The sequence below is a fragment of the Garra rufa genome, chromosome 14 (assembly GCF_049309525.1).
Source record: "Garra rufa chromosome 14, GarRuf1.0, whole genome shotgun sequence".
Taxonomy (NCBI): Eukaryota; Metazoa; Chordata; class Actinopteri; order Cypriniformes; family Cyprinidae; genus Garra; species Garra rufa.
This window is the reverse complement of record NC_133374.1, coordinates 30885240-30907739: the sequence shown is the minus strand read 5'-3', so window position 1 is coordinate 30907739 and position 22500 is coordinate 30885240. Positions and strand designations below refer to the sequence as shown.

The window sequence follows — 22500 nt, the reverse complement described above, 5'->3', positions numbered from 1 at the left end:
GCACTCCATTGACTTAAGAGTCTAAAGCAGACTGTATTTTTAGGACTGTCTATTAATTACATTCAAAGCATTGAAATACCAAAAAATAACATGATAAATCATGCCTCCTGACTCATTCATAACTCAGAACATTCATAATAAGGTATATTACTTCAATCTGAATCATTCAAACTTAAAATACCCATCACAAGTCGACCCTCACCTTACCAAAACACCCTTAGATTGTGTTGAAATACAACTTTCATGGCACTGAAAATTGTAGGATGTGATAAATGGCCAAAGATTTCAGTCTGTGCCGAGTTAAAGGTGCATTACTGGAATATCACATTCTGGAAGAGTTTTACTGCTGCTGGTGGTAAAAAGTACTGTAAATTTATTAGTTCTGTGCTAAGGGTGTAATTAAATAAGGCTTATACACTCACATCTTTTGTGTGTGACCCAAATTAAGAATATACTAGGATGAAGCGATCAGGTATACTTGTTGTTGTTTTTTTTTTTTTTTTAATCTTATTCGCAAGTTTAATGTGCACTGTAAAAAAAAATCTTGTTCTCGGTGAATAAAACATATATGATAGATTTGTGATAGCAGTACATATTGTAAACAATATGTAGATTTGTGATAGCAGCTTTGAAGCAGATAACAAACACTTAAACAAAAATAAATAACAAAAAAAAAAAAGATTTGTAACAAATGGTACAATTGAAACATGGCAATGTCTTAAATAAAAGTTAAATTATTTTTATTATTATTATTATTTATTTTATTTTTTATTTATTTTTTTACTTTAAATATTTGAAATGTATTATTATTTTTACTTAATTAATTAATTGCAATTTATTTATTACTTTTTTTACTTAAACATTGGTTTAAATAACTGACTGGAAGATAAAACATATATTTAATAATAATATTATTTTATTTATTATTATTATTATTATTATTATTATTATTATTATTATTATTATTATTATTATTATTATTATTATTATACTGAAATTTTTATTTATGTATTTGTTTACTTTAAATATTTTATTTTATTTTATTTTGTTTTATTTATTTTTACCTAAACTTTGGTTTAAATAACTGTCTGGAAGATAAAAATATAATAATAATAATAATAATAATAATAATAATAATAATAATAATAATAATAACTGGAAGAGGGGAAAAACTATTATTATTATTATTATTATTATTATTATTATTATTATTATTATTATTATTATTATTATTATTATTATTTATTTATTTTACTTTATGAAATATAAAACGTATAATAATAATAATAATAATAATAATAATAATAATAATAATAATAATAATAATTTAATAAAATAATATATAATATAATAAATATAATAAAATAAAATAATATAATAAATATTTATATTTTTGCTTTATTTAAAATGTAAATGTTAATGTTAAATTAAACGTAAACTTTGGTTAATCCACCTAAAAGATAAAACATTTATTAAATAATAATAATAGTAGTTATTATTATTATTATTATTATTATTATTATTATTATTATTATTATTATTATTATTATTATTATGTTTTATATTTCATAAAGTAAAAAATAAATAAATAAATACATAATAATAATAATAATAATAATAATAATAATAATAATAATAATAGTTTTTTAAACTTTGGTTTATAATAATAGTTATTGCTGCTGTTATTATTATTATTATTATTATTATTATTATTATTATTATTATTATTATTATTATTATTATTATATGTAGTTTTGTTTACTTTATTTAAAATGTAAAACGTAGCTATTTGAACTTAAACATTGATTAAACTAACTGACTAAAATATAAACATTTAGTTAATATTAATAATAATACTAGTTTATTATTATTATTATTATTATTATTATTATTATTATTATTATTATGTTTTATATTTCATAAAGTAAAAAATAAATAAATAAATACATAATAATAATAATAATAATAATAATAATAATAGTTTTTTAAACTTTGGTTTATAATAATAGTTATTGCTGCTGTTATTATTATTATTATTATTATTATTATTATTATTATTATTATATGTAGTTTTGTTTACTTTATTTAAAATGTAAAACGTAGCTATTTGAACTTAAACATTGATTAAACTAACTGACTAAAATATAAAACATTTAGTTAATATTAATAATAATACTAGTTTATTATTATTATTATTATTACATGCTAATGTTCAGTCATATGGGAATGCAACAAACAATATATTGACTTCTAAAGATATGTTCTGTCTATTCAGTGCTTTACTAGTCTACCCTCATGTAATAGCTTTGTATTATCTTCATTTTCCCAGAAGATATTGACATGTAATATACAAGTATATACAAATTCATCACTTTAAAAATACATAATAATAAACAAGTGATATGTGATTTATCCTAATTAATCATTTTGATCTATGTATTTATGTCAGTCATACTACATTTAAGTTAAATTCTTATTTTGTGTCTTATACATTGTTTGTTTGTCCTATTGTGTGCTTCAGTGTGGCCATTATTCTTGTTCTGTAACCTGTAATCGACATAAACACAGTTATACACCAGCCTGCAACAGGTTTGTTTAAACATAAGATGTTTTGAAGGTGTCACATCCTGCGTTACAAAGGTTTCCCTACCCGACATTTCCCCTCAGAACAAACCCTGAGCGATAAATGAAGAGATGGCTGAAGATGAAGAGCGATGGCTTTCAGTTCTCATTTCAGCAGACTCTTCATTGCAGCGGTAGTGACGGTTACAACACCCCTGCCTTTTTTTTGTCTCTCCATTGATTGTTTGGCTGTGGGCTAATATAAAGGTTTTCCTGCGTGTCAGTCACCTGTCAGGCGCAATCTCAGCCAGCACATGGCTGCCTGTCACTCTCATGGGCTTCCCTCGCTGCTGTCAGTCAGTCTGCTGCACAGGGGGCCCTTGGGGTGTGTGTATGTGCGTGTGCGTGTGTGTATATGTGGTAAAAACGCACAACACGAACAGATCGCCATGAGTGATGTGAGGAATACAAAAAGTCTTTCCTCCCTCCTTGTTTGCCGCTGGAAAGTTGCTGATGTGTAGAACTTGAGATGTTTTTGTCAGTAAAACTACAGACAACAGTGTGTTTTTACTGTAAAGACGTTATCTCTGTCAGGCGCCGCTTTTTATCTTGAAATTGTATCGGTTGGCATTGTTCCTCTTGTTGAGAAAGAAGTACACTTCAGCATATTTAAAAAAGAGCACTTACAGAAATAATATATGGAAAGAGTAATTGATGACAAGCTATTGAATTATAAGAAAATAATGCAGTGTGTCGAATATTAGAAAATAATAACAACGATTGGTTATTTTCTTACTCACTAAAGCATTTTAAAGGAGTAGTTCACTTCCAGAACAAAAATGTACGGATAATTTACTCACCCCCTTTGTCATCCAAGATGTTCATGTCTTTCTTTCTTCAGTCATAAAGAAATTATGTTTTCCGAGGAAAGCATTTCATGATTTCTCTCCATATAGTGGACTTCTATGGTGCCCCCGAGTTTGAACTTCCAAAATGCAGCTTAAATGCAGCTTCAAATGGCTCTAAATGATGCCAGATGTGAATAATAATTTACTCACCCCCTTGTCATCTAAGATGTTCATGTCTTTCTTTCTTCAGTCATAAAGAAATTGTTTTTTTGAGGAGAACATTTCAGGTTTTCTGTCCATATAGTGGACTTCTATGGTGCCCCCGAGTTTGAACTTCCAAAATGCAGTTTTGAATGCAGTTTCAAAGGGCTCAGAACGATCCCAGCCAAGGAAGAAGGGTCTTACCTAGCGAAACTTTTTATATGAAGGTTATTCTATTTTTTTTTTTTTTTGTAAATTACAATTTATATACTTTTTAACCTCAAACGCTCGTCTTGTCTTGCTCTGCCTGAACTCTGTTTTTTTTTCCCAGTTCAAGACAGTTAGGGTATGTCGAAAAACTCCCATCACATTTTCTCCCTCAACTTCAAAATCAACCTACATCACTGTTTTACCTTTTTTAAAGGGTGTTTGGTCTTCTTTGCATGTTTAGTTCAGGCAGAGCAAGACAAGACTAGCGTTTGAGGTTAAAAAGTATATTAATTGTAATAAAAATAAATAAATAACCAATCGTTTCGCAAGATACTGTAAGACCCTTCTTCCTCAGCTGGGATCATTACAGTCGCATTTGGGATTTTTTATGGCGTTTTGTCCCATAAACTGCATTTTGAAAGTTCAAACTCGGGGCACCATAGAAGTCCATTATATAGAAAAAAATCCTGAAATGTTTTCCTCAAACATTTTCTTTAACAGTTTCTTTACGACTGAACATCTTGGATGATAAGGGGGTGAGTAAATTATCTGTAATTGTTTGTTCTGAAAGTGAACTAGTCCTTTAACGTCTTGTGAAGTGAAAATATGTGTGTTTGTTAGAATAAATCCGTCATTAATGTAACTTTAAGCAAAATACATGGCCACAATAACATTTCCTCAAGTAAAAACGTCTATCAAAATCCAGCAGCATATCTGTTTAGAACCATTTCAGACTGTTTTCACTTGTAAACGGTGCTTGATCTGTGCACATTTCTTTGCTGATTTACACTCTTAAAAATAAAGGTGCTTTAAAAGGTTCTTCAAGCGATGCCATAGAAGAACCATTTTTGGTTCCACAAAGAACCATTTAGTCAAGATTTCTTGAAAGAGCCAATATCTTTCTTACCTTTTTATAATCTGAAGAACCTTCTTTCGCCACAAAGAACCTTTTGTGAAACAGAAAGGTTCTTCAGATGTTTAAGGTGCTTTATAGAACCATTTAGACACAAAAGGTTCTTCTATGGCATCGTGAAGCACCTTTATTTTTAAGAGTGTAGGCAAGACGACTTTTTCACTGGAGAAAGCAATATTATGGATAGAGGACTCTGTTTCTTACAAACATGCAGCTTTTCACTTCACAAGATATGTTAATTGATGGACTGGAGTGGTGTGGATTACTTGTGGATTATTATGTTTTTATCAGCTGTTTAGGCTCTCATTCTGACGGCACCCATTCACTGCAGAGAATCCATTGGTGAGCAAGTGCTATGAAGTTAAATTTCTCAAAAACTGTTGTGATAAAGAAACAACCTCAACTACATCTTAGAAAAGCAAACTTGCATTCTTCAGTGAATGATATAGTCTTATAAAAATATACTTTCTAAAGATATAAACTACACTACAAGTGCACATCCAGTACAATTAAGTACACTACTTCTTGTTTATAAGGGTAGACATTTGCAGAAGTTTGAATCACATCCTGTTTTGGTGAAATAAACAGAGCTGCATTCATGACAGGTTTTCAGATTTGTGTTGGACACACTGTCCCAGAGTTTTTCTGTCTTCCCACAAGCTGAACGTCTCTGTTCTGTTCCAGTGAAATCTTCTCACTGAAAGAGGATGAGATGTGCGTACCGTCACAGGGCTAAGGGTGAAAAGTAGAGCTGGAAGACATTTGAGTGAGAGTTGGATGATGAATTGTGGTGAGAAAAGTCTCAGGTTTAGGAGCGGAGGATGTTGACTCTTAACTAAGGACGCTTGACTCTTTCCAGTCGTACTGTGCCAGAGACGTGACACAGATGTCAGAATAATGACTTCCTCACAGCATTTTATGCATTAGCATACAGCTTTCCTGTTACCTCGCTACAGTATGTGATGGTGTACGCTGGATAGATGGTGTGTGTGCTGCAGCAGTGTTGACTGAATGTTATTAGCACATGGTGACAGGTTTATTGGGATGGACTGTAATTATATTATAATGTTCTCATTATATTATTCACCCTCATGACATTCCATACGTAAACATAGTCCATAGGATTCTTTGGGGTTCAGGACATAGTAGGTACTTAATAAGTACTAGTAATAAGTACTAGCTGGATTTGTAACCAGTGCTGCATCTAATTTAGATGAACTATTGTTCTTAAAGCAAGCGTTATAGTCACTTAGTATGATATTTGCATGCACTGATCCAAAAAACAGCCTTAAAATGACCAACAATTTAACCTATTTTAGTTATCAAACTGTTTTTGCCTTAAGTGTTAATGGTAATAAATTAAACGGCCATTAAACCATGTGGTATATAAATGAAAACTATTTTTACATTGAATACATATGATAATATAATACCTGCAAATGTCTAATATTAATAGTGTTTTTACATTTTATAATGAATTAATACTTTAAAAATTAGCATACTGAAATATGTAAAAAATATTCAGGAAATGTTGGTAAAAAGAATAAACATTTATATTTTTTGCGGTTAGTATTTATTTTAATTATTTGGAACTTTGTTAAAATTAGTGCATTGAACTGTATAAATAACATTCAAGAAATTAATTTAGGAAAATGTTTAATGTTTATATATTTTGAAAATGTACAATTTGTTTAAATTATTTTATACTTTATAAAGAATTGATATATTGGAAGATGTAAGAATAAATAATGTTCAAGAAATGCAATTTAAGAAAATGTTGCATATTTATGTTTAGCAAATTTATAATTTGTTTACATGATTTAATGCTTTATTAATAATTGATATATTGGAATGTGTAAATGATATTTAAGAAATCCATTCGAGGAAAACGTGTAATATATTTTGCAGATTTATAATTTGTTTAAATGGTTTAATGGTTTTATAAAGGATTGATATTTTGGAAAATGTAAATGATATTCAAAAAATGTATTTTAAGAACGTGCAATATTTATATATTTTGTAAAACTATAATTTGTTTACATGATTTAATACTTTATAAAGAATTAATATTTTGAGATGTGCAAATAATATTCAAGGAAAGCGTTTTAGGAAAAAGTGTAATATTTTTTATCATTTGTTTAAGAACTTAAAGAATTAGTATTTTGGAATATTTAAATAATATTCAAGAAATGCATTTAGATGAAAATTAAAACTTTTTAATATTTATATTTTTTGCAAAAGTATCATTTATTTCAGTTAATACTTTATTAAACATTTGTAGATGAAATACACAAATTTGTAGATGAAATATGTGAATAATATTGAAGAAATAAGTTTAGAAATATGTATACGTTTTGCGAATTTATGTTTTGCGAATTATCATTAAATGTTTAAATTATTTATTCATTCATTAAGAATTTGTATATTGAAATTTGTAAATAATATTCAGGATATGCATTTATTAAAATGTCTAATATGTAATAATATGTTAATAATTGGTATACTTGAAATATATTCAGGAATTATGAATATTTATTATTTATTTTAATTATTTAGAATTATTTAGAGTATTATTAAAAATACGAATATTGAACAATGTAAAAATATTCAAGAAATTCTAAAGTAAATGTGTAATATGTATATAATTTTGCCATCTGAACTGCTGTCAGACAACAGAAAAGTGTAGTTAAAGAGATAATAAGCAGTGTTGCTACTTCTATTTACTTAAGGACATTTTCTCTGAAATGGCAAGGAAGGCAGTGCATCCTCAAAAATTGAGATGGGGAAAAATCAATAGTACTAAAATAAAATAAACAAGAGATAACATTATGGTTATAATCTTTTTCATAATCTCACAGTAGAGTGCATTACCGCAGTATGATGGATTCATACACTGTAGAAATGGCGCCCAAGCTTGTAGAAAGAAAATAAAAACTGGCTTTTGGCTAGACCAACAAACCAGACAGACACCAGTGGATGATTAAATCAAAATAGCGAGTAAATGACAAGAGAACAAGAACGAATGCAAGACTTGTTCATGAAGTACTGAGAGAATTGTTTCTCCTACTCGCTTTTATTAATGTAATTCCTTCTCTTCCTTTCTCAGATCATTAAGGAGTTCAAGGACGAAGATTGGAACATGGGAAACATTGTGCACACAATGACCAACAGGCGATACGGCGAGAAATGCATTGCTTACGCCGAAAGCCACGACCAGGTACTGCCGCCCGGAAACCTTCATTCCTCCAGTCTGGAGTAAAGGAAAAGTAATCAATGTGTCATTGGGAATGGAAATTGGTGTCACATCAGGTTGTAGTCCTCTAGGGACGAGGGCGAAATGAGAAATTAACACATCCATCCTGTTTGTACACATTCTAACGCCAGGGCTAGAGCCGATTGTTGTTGGGGTTTTTTCCCTGTCTTCCTTTCTTCTCTTTGTTTTTCCTCTGTGTAGTGTTTCCAAGGTCTGGTAATAATGATTTGTGCTACTCAATATGAGACACTTGAGTGAGTCTGAGTTGAAACGTGTGAAAACTAGTAAAACTTTACTTTGACACTTCATCAATAGACCAGCTGTTTAGCATTGCTATAAAGTTTCCATCAGAAAACCACATAGAATGTTTTAAAATATTAATGAACGCCAGGTCCTTGGCTTTGCGGTTGCAACATATTAAACTCTACGTAGGCGCTCATGTAGGTGATGGAGGTTCAATTTTAATTTAATTTAATTTAAAAGAGGCATCATTGTGGAAAAAAAAATATTTCTCAGCTTTTATTTACATTTGAACAAAAAGTGGCATGTCCAAAATTATCCATAGTCTATGGGAAAATCCAAAGTTCTATACCATTCCAAATAGTCCAAGCTGTTCTAAACCACCCTAATTACCCTGATTCATTGGGAACAGCTTTTTTAATCAACCTTAACAGGTGAAAAACAGAAGCTCTCTGCTGTTGGTTTGTGGACAGTCATGGCTAAAACAAAGGAGCTCACTGAGAACCTGCGGCTGCGCATTGTGGCTGCTCACAAGTCAGGAAAGGGCTATAAGACCATATCTAAATGTTTTGAAGTTCCAGTGGCTACAGTGCAAAGTATTATTAAAAAATACAAGACGTTCCGCACTGTGAAAAATCTTAGAGGACGTGGCCGGAAGCCAAAAGTGACACTTGTGCTGGCCAGGAGGATAGTGAGAGAGGTAAAAAAAAAGAATCCAAGGATCACCACCAAGGCCATGCTGATTAATCTGGGCTCTGCTGGTGGCAACATCTCAAGGCAGACAGTCCAGCGGACACTGCACACCACTGGGTTCCATGGACGCAGACCAAGGAGGACACCACTTCTCCAGATAAGCAGTGTTGGGCACGTACCTTTAAAAAAGTAATTAGTTATAGTTACTAGTTACTTCTCACAAATAGTAACTGAGTTAGTAACTGAGTTACATCATTATAAAAGTAACATTACTTTAAAAAAAATCTAATTTAATATAACTGTAAAATAAATATAAAACATTGTACACTAATCTACACTATTTTAATGTTGTTGTGGGAACAAAGTGAGAGACAACTATCAAATTCAACATATTATTATAAATATTATCATTATTATACTGAAACAATAAAGCACAATAGATGGTTTAGAACTTTAAATATCGTTTTCACCTGCGTTCTCAGCCACTAATTTTGTGGCGGCATGTGACGATGTGAGATGCTTCAGTGGATAAGATTACTTGTCACCGACGAAGAGAGACTCTTTTCCTGGGCATAAGTTGCACGTTACATAAATATTTTTGCCTTTCACCTCAGCGAGGGAAATGTAGTGCTTATACTTCCAGTTTGCAAAAGCTACCTTTGAACTTGTTGGACTTGCCATCGTTGTGATGTTGTGGATGTTGGTGTATCCGCCTGGTCGTGCGCTTGAGTGTGAACTCCCGCACTACTCTGCCTCTGATTGGCAAACAGTGGAAATTTACTCAATATAAGCCAATCATCGCGTTCTCAGTTACACCACGTTTACAGACACACCAATCATCATCACTGGTTATGTGTCCCGCCCCGAACACACACACACACACACACACACACAAACACACACAACCCGCAGAGAAAGAGAGGTCCGATGGCTGAGAGAGACGCTGCTCGCATGAAAACCGCTTCAGTGTTCTCAGTTATAGTAACGCGCATTTTATTGTCAGTAACGGTAACGGCGTTGTAACGGGGGAAAAATAATTTGTTTGATTACTCGTTACTGAAAAAAGTATCGCCGTTAGTAACGCCGTTTATTTATAGCGCCGTTATTCCCATCACTGCAGATAAGGCACACAAAAGCCGGCTTGGCCTTTGCAAATGCTCATCTGGACAAAGAAGACGACTTCTGGTCTTCTGTTTTATGGTCAGATGAAACAAAACGTTGAATTGTTTGGCCACAGTGATGTAGCCTTCATTTGGCATAAAAAAGGAGAAGCCTTCAACCCTAAGAACACCATCCCCACTGTCAAACATGGTGGTGGGAACCTAATGTTTTGGGGTGTGTTTTTTTTTTTTTTTTTTTTTCAGCCGGTGGACCAGGGAACCTAATCACAGTAAACGACACCATGAAAAAGGAGCAATACATCAAAATTCTCAACAACAACATCAGGCAGTCTGCAGAGAAGCTTGGCCTCGGGCACTAGTGAACATTTCAGCACGACAACGACCCAAAACACACAGCAAAAGTGGTGAAGAAATGGTTAGCAGACAAAAAAAAAAAAACATTTTGCAGTGGCCCAACCAGAGTCCTGACTTAAATCAAATTGAGAATCTGTGGAGGGAGCTAAAGATCAGGATAATGGCAAGGAACCCCTCCAAACTGAAAGAATGGGCAAAAATACCAGTGGAGACATGCAAAAAGCTGGTCAGCAATTGTAGGAAGTGTTTGATTGCTGTAATAGCCAATAAAGGCTTTTCTATTGATTGTTGAGGAGGGTATGAATAATTTTGGTTCTAATGTAAATAAAAGCTGATAAAAACATTTTTTTTTTATTCAAACCTCGCTTTACTGCTTAATTTCTGTCCTGTTTTTCACAATAATGATTGATACAAATGACAAAAAGAACACATTATTAATGGATGCTGTTTACCATGCTATTTTACTGATTTTTTTTTTTTTTTTTGTTGAAGCAAATCAATTCACCCTACAATTACACCTTCAGTGGTAACTTGCAGTTTTGCTTTATTAAAATCAGGCCTGCATTCGGTCTTGTTTTTATTGTCCCGTGATGTTTTTGTGTGGTACTGGACAAATGGTAGTTGTTATTGGGGAAAAAACTGAGAACAAGTGCAACCAATCAAAAGCTATTTATCAACCAGTAAACATTTCACCTAATGCAGTGGTATTGTTGATCTGCTTGTTCTGTCAGGCCCTGGTGGGAGACAAAACTCTGGCCTTCTGGCTGATGGACAAGGAGATGTACACCAGCATGAGCACTTTGATTCCCATGAACTCCGTTATTGATCGGGGCATCCAGCTCCACAAGATGATCCGACTGCTTACCCACGGCCTGGGAGGAGAGGGATACCTGAACTTCATGGGTGAGTTTTTGTATTCTTTTTTTTTTTTTAAAGTAAGCCACATTTGAACGTGCAGAAGGTTGGTGGATTATCTCTGCAACAATGTACTGACAAAAAAAAAAAAAAAACTAGTGAGAAGAAAACAAACCAAAAATGTCATTTGATAATAATAGTCAAGGTTGTTTGCAAAAAAAAAAAAACAGCTGTAATTTAGAAAATGTACTTTTGCTCTTTGTTTTGTATTTCACCAAAACAGTTTATTTATAATTTAGAAAATATACTTTTGCAAATATACTTATTATTATATATATATAATTTTCTGGTTTTGTTTTGTTTTTCACCAGAACTGTTATTTAGAAAATATACTTTTTAACTTTTTGTTTCGTTGTTTTGTTTTTCACCAAAACAGCTGTAATTACGAAAACATACTTTAGCTTTGTTTTGTTGTTGTCGCTTTTTGTTTGTTTGTTTTGCACCAAAACAACTGTATGTACAAATGTAAAAAAAAAAATATCCAGTATGTCACAAAAGTGAGTACATCTCTCACATTTCAGCAACCATTTTAGTATATGTTCTCAAGGGACAATACTATAGAAATGAAACTTTGGTATATTTTAGGTCAATGTGCAGCTTGTATAGCAGAATAGATTTACTGTCCTCTGAAAAAAAAAAAAAAAAAAAAACTTAACACATAGCCATTATTGTCAAAATAGCTGACAACAAAAGTGAGTAAGTAAACTTGTCCAAAGTGTCAATATATTATGTTAGCACCATTGTTACCTAGCACTGCCCTAATCATCCTGGGCATGGAATTGCTGGACGTTAAACACATGGGGCTTCTCCACCTCATGCTTAAGGATGCCCCACAGGTGCTAAATAGGGCTTAGGTCCACTCAATCACCTTCAGCTTCCTCAGCAAGGCAGTTGTTATCTTGGTGGTGTGTTTGAGGTTGTTATCACGTTGCAAAACTGCTGTTCGGCCTAGTTTCTGGAGGAAAGGCATCATGTTCTGCTTCAGAATCTACAGTACATAATGGATATTAGTTTTTCCCTTAATGAACTGTAAATTTTCTTAGTACTCCTCACCAGGGCAGTTGATCTTATAGTCTCATTAGACCACAGGACATGGTTCCAGTGATGCATGCTCTTGCTCAGGTTGTCTTCAGCAAACTGTTTGCAGCCTTTCTTGTGAACCAGCTTCAGATGAGGCTTCCTTCTGGGTTGACGCCTACACTGTAAAACAGTTTTCACCAGTTTCAACTTAAAAACTTAAGTTTAGCAGCTGCCTTAAGATTTTAAGTTGAATCAACTTAAGTAATTTAAACTCACAAGTTATATCAACACATTTTTTATTGTAATAAGTTAAAATAACTTGTAGTTTTAAGTTGATTTAACTTAAAAACTTAAGGCAGCTGCTAAACTTAAGTTTTAAAGTTGAAACTGGTGAAAATTTTTTACAGTATATGCAAACCGACTTGTTGCAGTGTGCGGTGTATGGTCTGAGCACTGACAAGCTCACCTTCTACTTCTGCAACCTTTATAGCAATGCTGGCAGCACTCATGCATCTGTTTATTGAAGCCAGGTTCTGCACCTGAAGTACAGAATGAGTGCTCAACTTCGTTGATCGACCCTTGCAAGGCCTGTTCCGAATGGAATCCATCTCTGTATGGAAATCCTCTGTATGACCCTGACCACTGTAGTATAACTCGGTTTCAGGGGGTTACTGAACCTCTAATAGCCTTGGCCATCTTTGTGGAGAGCAACCATTCTAATTCTCAAATCCTCAGAGAGTTCTTTGCCATGAGATGCCATGTTGAACATCCAGTGGTCAACTGTTTTGACAATAATTGGCTGTATGTTGAGTTATTTTCAAGGACAGTACATCTATACTGCTATACAAGCTGCACATTGACTACTCTAAAACATATCCAAGTTTCATTTCTGTAGTAAGAAGATATACTTGAGAAGATATACTAAAATGGTTGCTGAAATGTGAGGGATGTACTATAGATTAGTACTTTATTAGTACTTATGAAGCACATGTTCTGCATGACCATATTCTACATCCTTAATTCTGCCAAATACCTACATCTAACCACTTACTACCTAATAATTAATAGGATTTAGGAGTTTATTAATATAGTTAATAATTAGATAATAGTGAGAACTGGACCTTAAAATGAAGTGTGACCATTGTTTGTTTGTTTTTGTCACACGTGCCTTTAATTCTGAACATCCTACATTGTGCTTACATGGTACATTGCACTATATACACATTACATTATGCATTGATGTTGCTTAGGCTGAATGGGCTATCAGGTAATTTTAACCATTAATTCTAATTCACCTTTTTAGGTATTGTTTTAACAAGCTCGCATTCAAGTCTGACTCCATTCTGGTATTTAATTCCATCTTTTTAAAATTCATTCACTATTGTGTTCCATTAATATCTCCATTTTGGCTCGACACATCATCAGTTGATCATTACAGCTATTTGTAATATTTATGAAGTGGTCATTATTACTGAAAGTGGTTGACCGTCAGCCCAAGCAGTGTACTAGCCCCACCTGCTGACCAGGTGCTGACGCTGTATTGCCACATTACATAAATGAACTCACCGGTTCACTTTAACAGAGACAGTGTTTTCCAAGCCAAGGCTATATTCATATCACACAGACGACCCAAACCCCACAGATTAGCTTGTGTTTGTGAGCATATGGGCAGACTCGTCCATGATGCACACAGGAGTGCTGTTATTGTTTACTGCTGTTCTTGTTCTGCCAATACCACTAACAGTAATGACAGCTACAGATGTGGACTGCCTGATGTAGACACTTTCTACTCTTCACTTGTACTATATCTGGAAAAAGCTTTTGTCTGCTGACTGAAATTACTCTCCTAATGGTGTTGTGCCCCAGCTGAATATATTTTTTTCTTAGTCGGTTAAGCCGCTGAAAGCCTAGAAGGATGTGAAATGTAAAGAGACAGCAGGTATGTTTGCTCACAAGAAAACATACTGGGTTTAGATCTCTAAAGGATCCTCAGATGTAACATGCAGCTGTCATACCGAGAAATGTCCAAAACATGACAAAATTGTAGTTTTATTTATTTATTTATTTATTTATTGTATGCATGTTTGTTTGTTTGTTGTGTTTTGTCAAAAACATGACAAATGTATTTTTAATGCAATTTAATTATTCATTCATTCATTCATTCATTCATTCATTTTAAAATTGGCTGCCTATTTTCTAATAGATATATTAGAAATATATATATATATTGTACTATTTTTTTATGCCAGAGATGTCAAAAACATGACATTGAAAAATTAGAAATTGTATTTTTTTTAAATAAATAAATAAATTTGTTTATTTGTTTGTTTGTTTTATTTATTTGTTAATATTAATATATTTATTTTTTTATAATTATTATTTGTTATGCCAATGACATGTCAAAACATGTCATTATCTTTTTTTATTTTATTTTTATTTTATATATATAACAATATAATTAATTATTTATTTGTTTGGTTGATTTATTATAATTTTTGTTTTGTTTTGTTAATATTAATATATTTATTTTTTATAATTATTATTTGTTATGCCAATGACATGTCAAAACATGTCATTACCTTTTTTATTTTATTTTTATTTTATATATATATATATAACAATATAATTAATTAATTATTTATTTGTTTGGTTGATTTATTATAATTTTTGTTTTGTTGTAAATTTTTTTTATTATAAATTTGCTATGCCAAAGTCGTCAAAACATTACAACGTTTATATATATATAATGTTGGTTATAAGGTTGTAATGTTTTTACAAGTATTTATGCGTTTGTATGTTTTATTTGTATTATTTTTATGTTCAAAAAGATGTCAAAAACATGACAAGTTTTTTTTATTATTACTTTGTATGATTATTTTATTTAATGTTTATATTATATTTAATTTTTATAATGTTTTAATATTTGTTATGCCAAAGACGGCAAAACATTTAATTTAATTTTATTTAATGCTTTGCATTTATTTATGTATTTTTATTTTTATTTTTTTGTCAGGGAGGCCAAAAACATAAAAAAAATATTTTAATTTAAATTAATTAATTTGCTTGTTTGTTTGTTTTATGTTTATTTTATTATGTGTTGTATTTGTTTATTTATTTTTAAACATTACAAAAATATTTTGTTTGTTTATTTTTTTACATTGTATTTTATTTTTATAATTATTATTTATTTTGCCAAAGACATGTCAAAACATGATTTTTTTTTTTCATTTATTTATTTGTTTGTTGTATTTTTATTATTTTTTTGGTCAAAGAGATGTCAAAAACAAAAATTATTTGATTTGATTTAAATGAATTAATTTGGGTGTTTGTTTATTTTATGTTTATTTATTATTATGTTTTATTATATTTTTTATTACATTTGTTATGCCAAAGACGTTTCAAAACTTTACAACCTTTTTTATACATTGTTATTGTATTTTTAACATTTAATTACGTGTTTTTTTGTTTTTGTTTTTACTTTTATGACAAAAAGTTGTCAAAAACACGACAGAAATATTTTATTTTATTTATTTTTACTTACAGTTTTATATTTGTATTATTTGTAATGCCAAAGACATGTCTAAAACATGTCACATTTAATTAATTTTTTTTATTAATTAATTTTCATATTTTTCATTATTTGTTATGCCAAAGAAGACACCTATTTTATTAGCTATTTTATTTTTTACAGTGAAGTCCTCGATTTAAAACAGTGACATGTAAAAGCGAATGCCCTCTAAAGAGGACAAAACGATCATTAAGATTTATCTGGACTTGAATTATTCCTCCCAATTAAACTTTTAGTACAACTGGGATTAAATACTATGCATTATCCGTTTCTAACATGCTTATTCCTGAAAGAAATGACATAAAAATGTCTCACAAAAGAATTAAAAGATAATTAATAGGTCCAAATTAATCGTCAAATGGAAATTTTGGGGTTTTGTCTCACTTACTGCTTGTTCATTATTTTTTAAATGTAAAAAACTTAAATCTCCCTTAAAGTGTTTTTAATGCTCTTCATAAAACAAAGGTAACCAACAAGCCAAAGCGAGAAGACAAAAAAATGGTAAATACAGGCTGACGTGTCATGTCAATGGATCAATGGCTGTGAAGTCATTTAGCCAGTGCAAAGCAAGAACAAATTGTTTGAGCAAGCAAATCAATTTGAGCTACCCTCAACTCGACGAAGCCCATCTATTTATTCTCTAGTGGCAAAAGATGCTCGCAAGCTAAAAGGCCACAAAGAGATGACGGCCATGTTTGCAATGCAGAAAGAAGATGAGCGCTGTGAGGCAGAGACTCGACATTATAACACACTCGCGAGGCGGCAATGAAACGGCTCAGTGGTTTCATCATTAAATCAGCGGGTGGAGAGTGAGATGAATGTACGCTTGACTTTCAGAGATGGAGAAAAACTTCTGAATCACCTTCAGAGGCACAGAGAGACGACTGACTGTATTCAAACAGCGCTTTTGATCAGTCACAACTGCTGTGGAATTTGGCTAAATTAACATTAGGATAAAACAATGTCCCCAAATGTACTATTTGGACAAAAAATGATGGAATGAACCCTTGTGAAAAAGAAGTGGGCTTATTGTTATTGAATGTGCACTTGTAGTGTGCTTCAAATCTTTTTTTTTTTTTTTTTTTTTTTTTTATAAACGTACTTGCAGATAATAGTATTCAAAATAGTCAAAAGGCCACTTGAGCCTTGCTAAATTGCAACTTATTCATTACAAATGTGTAATGAAAATTTTAAATACATTGCATACAATAGAGTTGACATTAGAGTGCATTTTATTTTACCATAGATGCTTGTCATTACATCCATACTGAAAAGTAACTATAAAATCACTTATAAAGATGTAATGAAGTTATACTTAAGTGGGTCAAAAAGCACTCGGAAGTTCAACTTGATATACTATAATGAAATTACTAGAAACTCTAGATGGCTCAGGCCAAAAGGTCTAACTCAATCTGATATAATCGCATTGTTATTCACATGGCACAGCTGATTGGTTCTTTTCACATCAACATGCTTGCTGTAGCAGCTGCAGCGGGCTTCAGAAACCCTCCACCTTCCCCAGCTCCACCTGTATAGATCTGCAATGGGTGGTTCATGTACAGTTGAGGTCAAAACTTTACATAACCTTGCATATTCTGCAAAATGTTATTTATTTTAACAAAATAAAAGGGATTATACAAAATGCAAGTTATTTTTATAATTTTAAATTGACCTGAATAAGATATTTCACATAAAAGATGTTTACATATAGTCCACAAGAGTAAATAATACTTGAATTTTATATATAAAAAAAGTCATTGTTTAAAAGTTTACATACACTTGATTCTCAATACTGTGTTTTTTACCTGAATGATCTACAGCTGTTCTTCAGAAAAATTATTCAGGTCCTACAAATTCTTTGGTTTTCCAGCATTGTTGTGTGTTTGAACCCTTTCCAACAATGACTATATGATCTATCTGTTCACACTGAGGACAACTGAGGGACTCATATGAAACTATTACAGAAGGTTCAAACACTCACTGATGCTTCAGAAGGAAACATAATGCATTTTTGTGTAGAATGCTTTTGAATAGAATTGGTATGTGTACATTTTTGTAATTTTGCCTAAAAAAAAAACAAAACAAAAATATATATATATAATAATAATAATAATAATAATATTATTATTATTATTATTATTATTATTATTATTATTATTATTTTATTATTATTATTATTATTATTATTATTATTATTATATATATATTATTTATTTATTTATTTATTTTTAGTACTGCCCTTCAGAAGCTACATACGGTAAGATATTTACATGTTTCCCAGAAGAAAATAAAATAAGTTAAATTTACCCTGATCTTCAAAATTTCAAAAGTTTTCACTCCCGGGTCAATGCAGATTTCTCCTTCTGAAGCATCAGTGAGTGTTTAAGTCTTCTGTAATAGTTGCATATGAGTCTCTCAGTTGCCCTCAGTGTGAAAAGATGGATCTCTAGGTCATACAGTCGTTGTTGAAAATGTTCAAATACACAAAAATGCAAAGATTTTGTGGGACCTAAAGGATGTTTCTGAAAAACAGCAGTTAACAACACAATGTTAAGAATCAAGTTTATGGAATGGGGTAATTTTTATATGTTTGACTATTATTGTCTCTTGTGGACTATATGTAAACGCCTTTTATGTGAAATATCTTATTCAGGTCGGTACTAAATAAAAAATAACATGCATTTTGTATAATCCCTCTTATTTCGCAGATGCTGCAAGGTGTATGTAAACTTTTGACATCAACTGTATGTTAAATATGTGGGTTATTTCATATATGTTATATGTGCAGCAGAAAATATTGAGATATTTTTGTCTTTATCGCACACCCCTATTGACAACAGACAATTTAACTAAAAGATTGCTAATGTGAACACGCCTTAACACATGACTCAGTAAAATGAAAATTTATAGATCTAGGTTTGTCAGATAATTAATATATTACCTCTGTTTCTCTAAGTCAGAGCCCAAACAGAGGAGAATAAATAAAAGAGAAAGGCAAAGAGTATTCAAACCTGAAAAATTGAACATAAGATAGAGGAAATGAGTATAATTGACTGGGAGCTTGAGGTAGTCGTGAAGTCCAAAGTCATTTCCTAAACAAATGACTGTTGGCCTGTTTTGATATTTGTCATGATAAAGGGCCGAGTAACTGCATTTTCATTATAGGCTTATTTAACATTAAGAGCAGACTTGCTTTCGGCTCTAAATGTGTGTTGTGTTTGTGTAAGATGAAGGGGAGGATAAACTAGCAAACTGATTGGCCTCTGAAAACGGGTTTGTATGTGATTCAGCTATAGGTCAACGGGATTAATCCTGAATCACATTTTAAAAGGATCATCTCATCTAGCTCAGTGTTTGCGTATGCTAATGGCTGCTCGCGTTTTCCAGACAACCTTGTTTCAAGGGCAGCTCTCGACTATGGCTAGTGCTTTACATTGAAAGACCTGAAAGACTGTTTTCTTTTCAAAAGGAAGAAGTTGTCTTCTCTTCGCAATAAGACGTAAGGTTCAATAGAATATTTTCAAATTTTTGAAAATACTTTTTCTTCTGTACTTTTTTCTCCTGTACTTGAATATGTTCTTACAAACACAACTTACCCTGGATATGAAGTGCTTAGTAATTAGTGATGTACTGGAATGTTGGCGACCAAAATGACATAAAACTGCTTTGAATGGCCAATATAATTAGTGATTCTCCAGTGGTACGTTTTGACTATGTCAGTGTTTGTTTCAAACACATGGTGTGGTTAAGCTATGACAAGTATGTCAGCTGTGTGGATACAACAGGGCTGGGTTGTCAGTCTCAGTTTAAATTGATATTCATTTTGATGAGCCATTATCTTTTATTCTCACACCTGAGTCAGAAAGCCAAGATGGATGCATTCATTGTTAGCAAAACCAATTGATAAAAACTTATGAAAAACAGTATTTGCACAAAATTGACGAGCTGCACAGGTTGTTGCTGGGATCCTCTACTACTCCTCACGTAGCTGCTGGGCGTTAGACACATGGTGCTTCTTCACCTTATGCTTGGGGATGTCCCACAGGTGCTTAATAGGGTTCAGGTCTGGAGACATACTTGGCCACCCCATCATCTTCACTTTCAGCTTCCTCAGCAAGGCAGTTGTCATCCTGGTGGTGTGTTTGGGGTTGTTATCATGTTGGAAAACTGCCGTTCGGCCCAGTTTCTGGAGGGAAGGCATCATGTTCTGCTTCAGAATGTACAGTACATAATGGAATACATGTTTCCCTCAGTGAACTACAGCTCCCCAGTACCAGCAGCACTCATGCAGCCACAGACCATGATGCTACCACCACCATGCTTGACGGTAGGCGAGACACAACATTCTTGGTACTCCTCACCAGGGCATCGCCACACATGCTGGACACCATCTGAGCCAAGCAAGTTTGTCTTAGTCTTGCCAGACCACAGGACATGGTTGTAACAAGGACATGTGACATGTGACAAGCTACGCCATATCGAGCTTAATATCGCATTCGATATTTAGCTCGATATGGCGTAGCTTGTCAGAGATTTACGTCTCTGTTTATCAATTGCCGCTCCAGCGGAACCTGAGCGGAACGCACGTGATGGAGATTTACTACTAATCAAAGCACCGGCTTCATTGACTAAACGCGCATCACAATATCGTTCGATATATTGCCCAGCCCTAATTTATGGGGCAGGCAGCGAGCGGATCATGAAGAAAGGTCAGCTGAATTTGACACTTTATTTTTCAGCCTCAAATCGCTGATACAACCTTTAAAGGTCCCATATTGTCAAAATCGAAATTTCCTGGCTTTTTTCATGATAACTGAGGTCTAGGGGCTATGTAACTACCATATGAGTTTCAAAACAGTCAATCCACAGTAAACTGCACACAGCCTGCTTAAAGTAGCTGTTCATTTTCACGAGCCGCTGTGACTTCCGTAACGATGTGACGTCCGATCTACTCAGTCACCACCCCAACACCAACCACTGTCCCACCCTCCTTTTGTCAAATCCAGACAACATCGCGTCCATAACATTGCTAAGCAACAACAACGGAAACTAATCTAGAAAACCCTGTTCAGTCTATAGATGTCGAAACTACATCATTGCACAGGCTTCAGAACAACGTGAATATAAGAGACCAGTGGCATGTCAACTTCAGCCTCTTTCACACAGCGATTCAGGTAAATACACGGATAATGTTTCCCATGATTTGTTCCGGGATTGTTTAATTTGGTTCATTCACAGTTGTTTTCTGGAATCTGTGCGTGCTTTACAGACAACCCATAAAGACGTGACATTTGGATGTGAGATGTAATGCGACACGTACGTTTCACTAAACTGAAACTAACCTGACAAACTATGCTTCAGCGCTGATAGTGCGGAGCTGGCTCTGCCTGATCGTCGATTCAATCCACTTTGCACGTATTTTTTTTGTCGTGAAGAGTCGCAGGGTAACATGCATCATCACTACAACACTGCCTTTATGGTTCTGGCTTTTGTTCACACAGCGCTCGTTCCCGTAATTTTCCAGAATCAACGTGCATTGTGAAAGGGGCTTTACTAAAGCAGCAGTTATGTAGCTTACTGCATTCGGTGTTTGAAAAAGAAAAAACATTAATGATCATTCTGAAATATCTTTTTGAGTATCAGCAGGCTAGGCTCTCTCTATGGCTCTGGGTTCGGCTACAACGATACATGACCGTAGTTACCTGTGATTGGCCTGGCTGTGCGTCACTCAGAAAACAACAGGCCAATCAGAAGAGAGGCTCATGAATATTAATTAGATGGGCCAAAATCGCCCTGTTTTTGACAGAGCTCCTAAAAAAGGAGCTGTAAAAATATATTGAGATGGATTTTGTCACTTATACCGCAAATATATATTCTTAAGGACATCAACAACTAAAATAAACCTCCAGAAATGTGTACAATATGGGACCTTTAAGAATTCTTAAATAAATACATAACTCAGTTTTCAACATTAAGCACAACTGTTAAAAGATTTTCGATTGGATTTTCTATTGGATTTGGATTTGCTAGGCCACTCCAGAACCTTGATATACTTCTTACGGAGTCACTACTTAGACCCAGCCACGACCCATCTTTAATGCTCTGACTGAGGGAAGGAGGTTTTTGCCCAATATGTCACAATACATGGCCCTGTTCATCCTCTCCTTAATACAGTGCAGTCGTCCTGTCCCCTGTGCAGAAAAATACCCCCAGAGCATGATGCTTCCAGCCCCATGCTTCACTGTAGGTATGGTATTATTGGGATGATACTCATCATTCTTCTTCCTCCAAACATGGCGATTGGAGTTAAGACCAAAAAGTTCTTCTTTGGTCTCATCTGAAAACAGGACTTTCTCCTATGACTCCTCTGGATCATCCAGATGGTCCCTGGCAAACTTCAGATGGGCCTAGACATGGGCTGACTTAAGCAGGGGAACCTTCCGCGCGATGCAAGATTTTAAACCATGACGTCTTAGTGTATTACTGATAGTAGCCTTGGAAACGATGGTCCCAGCTCTCTTCACGGCATTGACCAGCTGATTCTTCACCATTCTTAGCATCATTGATACCCCACGAGGAGAGATCTTCCGTGGAGCCCCAGT

At 33.1% G+C, this 22500-nt stretch overlaps 1 protein-coding gene across 1 annotated transcript in view; it reads left to right on the top strand.

Annotated features, from left to right (window-relative positions):
• gbe1b (glucan (1,4-alpha-), branching enzyme 1b) overlaps positions 1–22500 on the top strand; it is a 197868-nt gene that overhangs the window by 123967 nt on the left and 51401 nt on the right. The window contains exons 11-12 of the mRNA XM_073817366.1: positions 7841–7951; positions 11127–11298. Coding sequence (XP_073673467.1) covers positions 7841–7951; positions 11127–11298 — 283 coding nt within the window. The remainder of the gene's footprint in view (positions 1–7840; positions 7952–11126; positions 11299–22500) is intronic.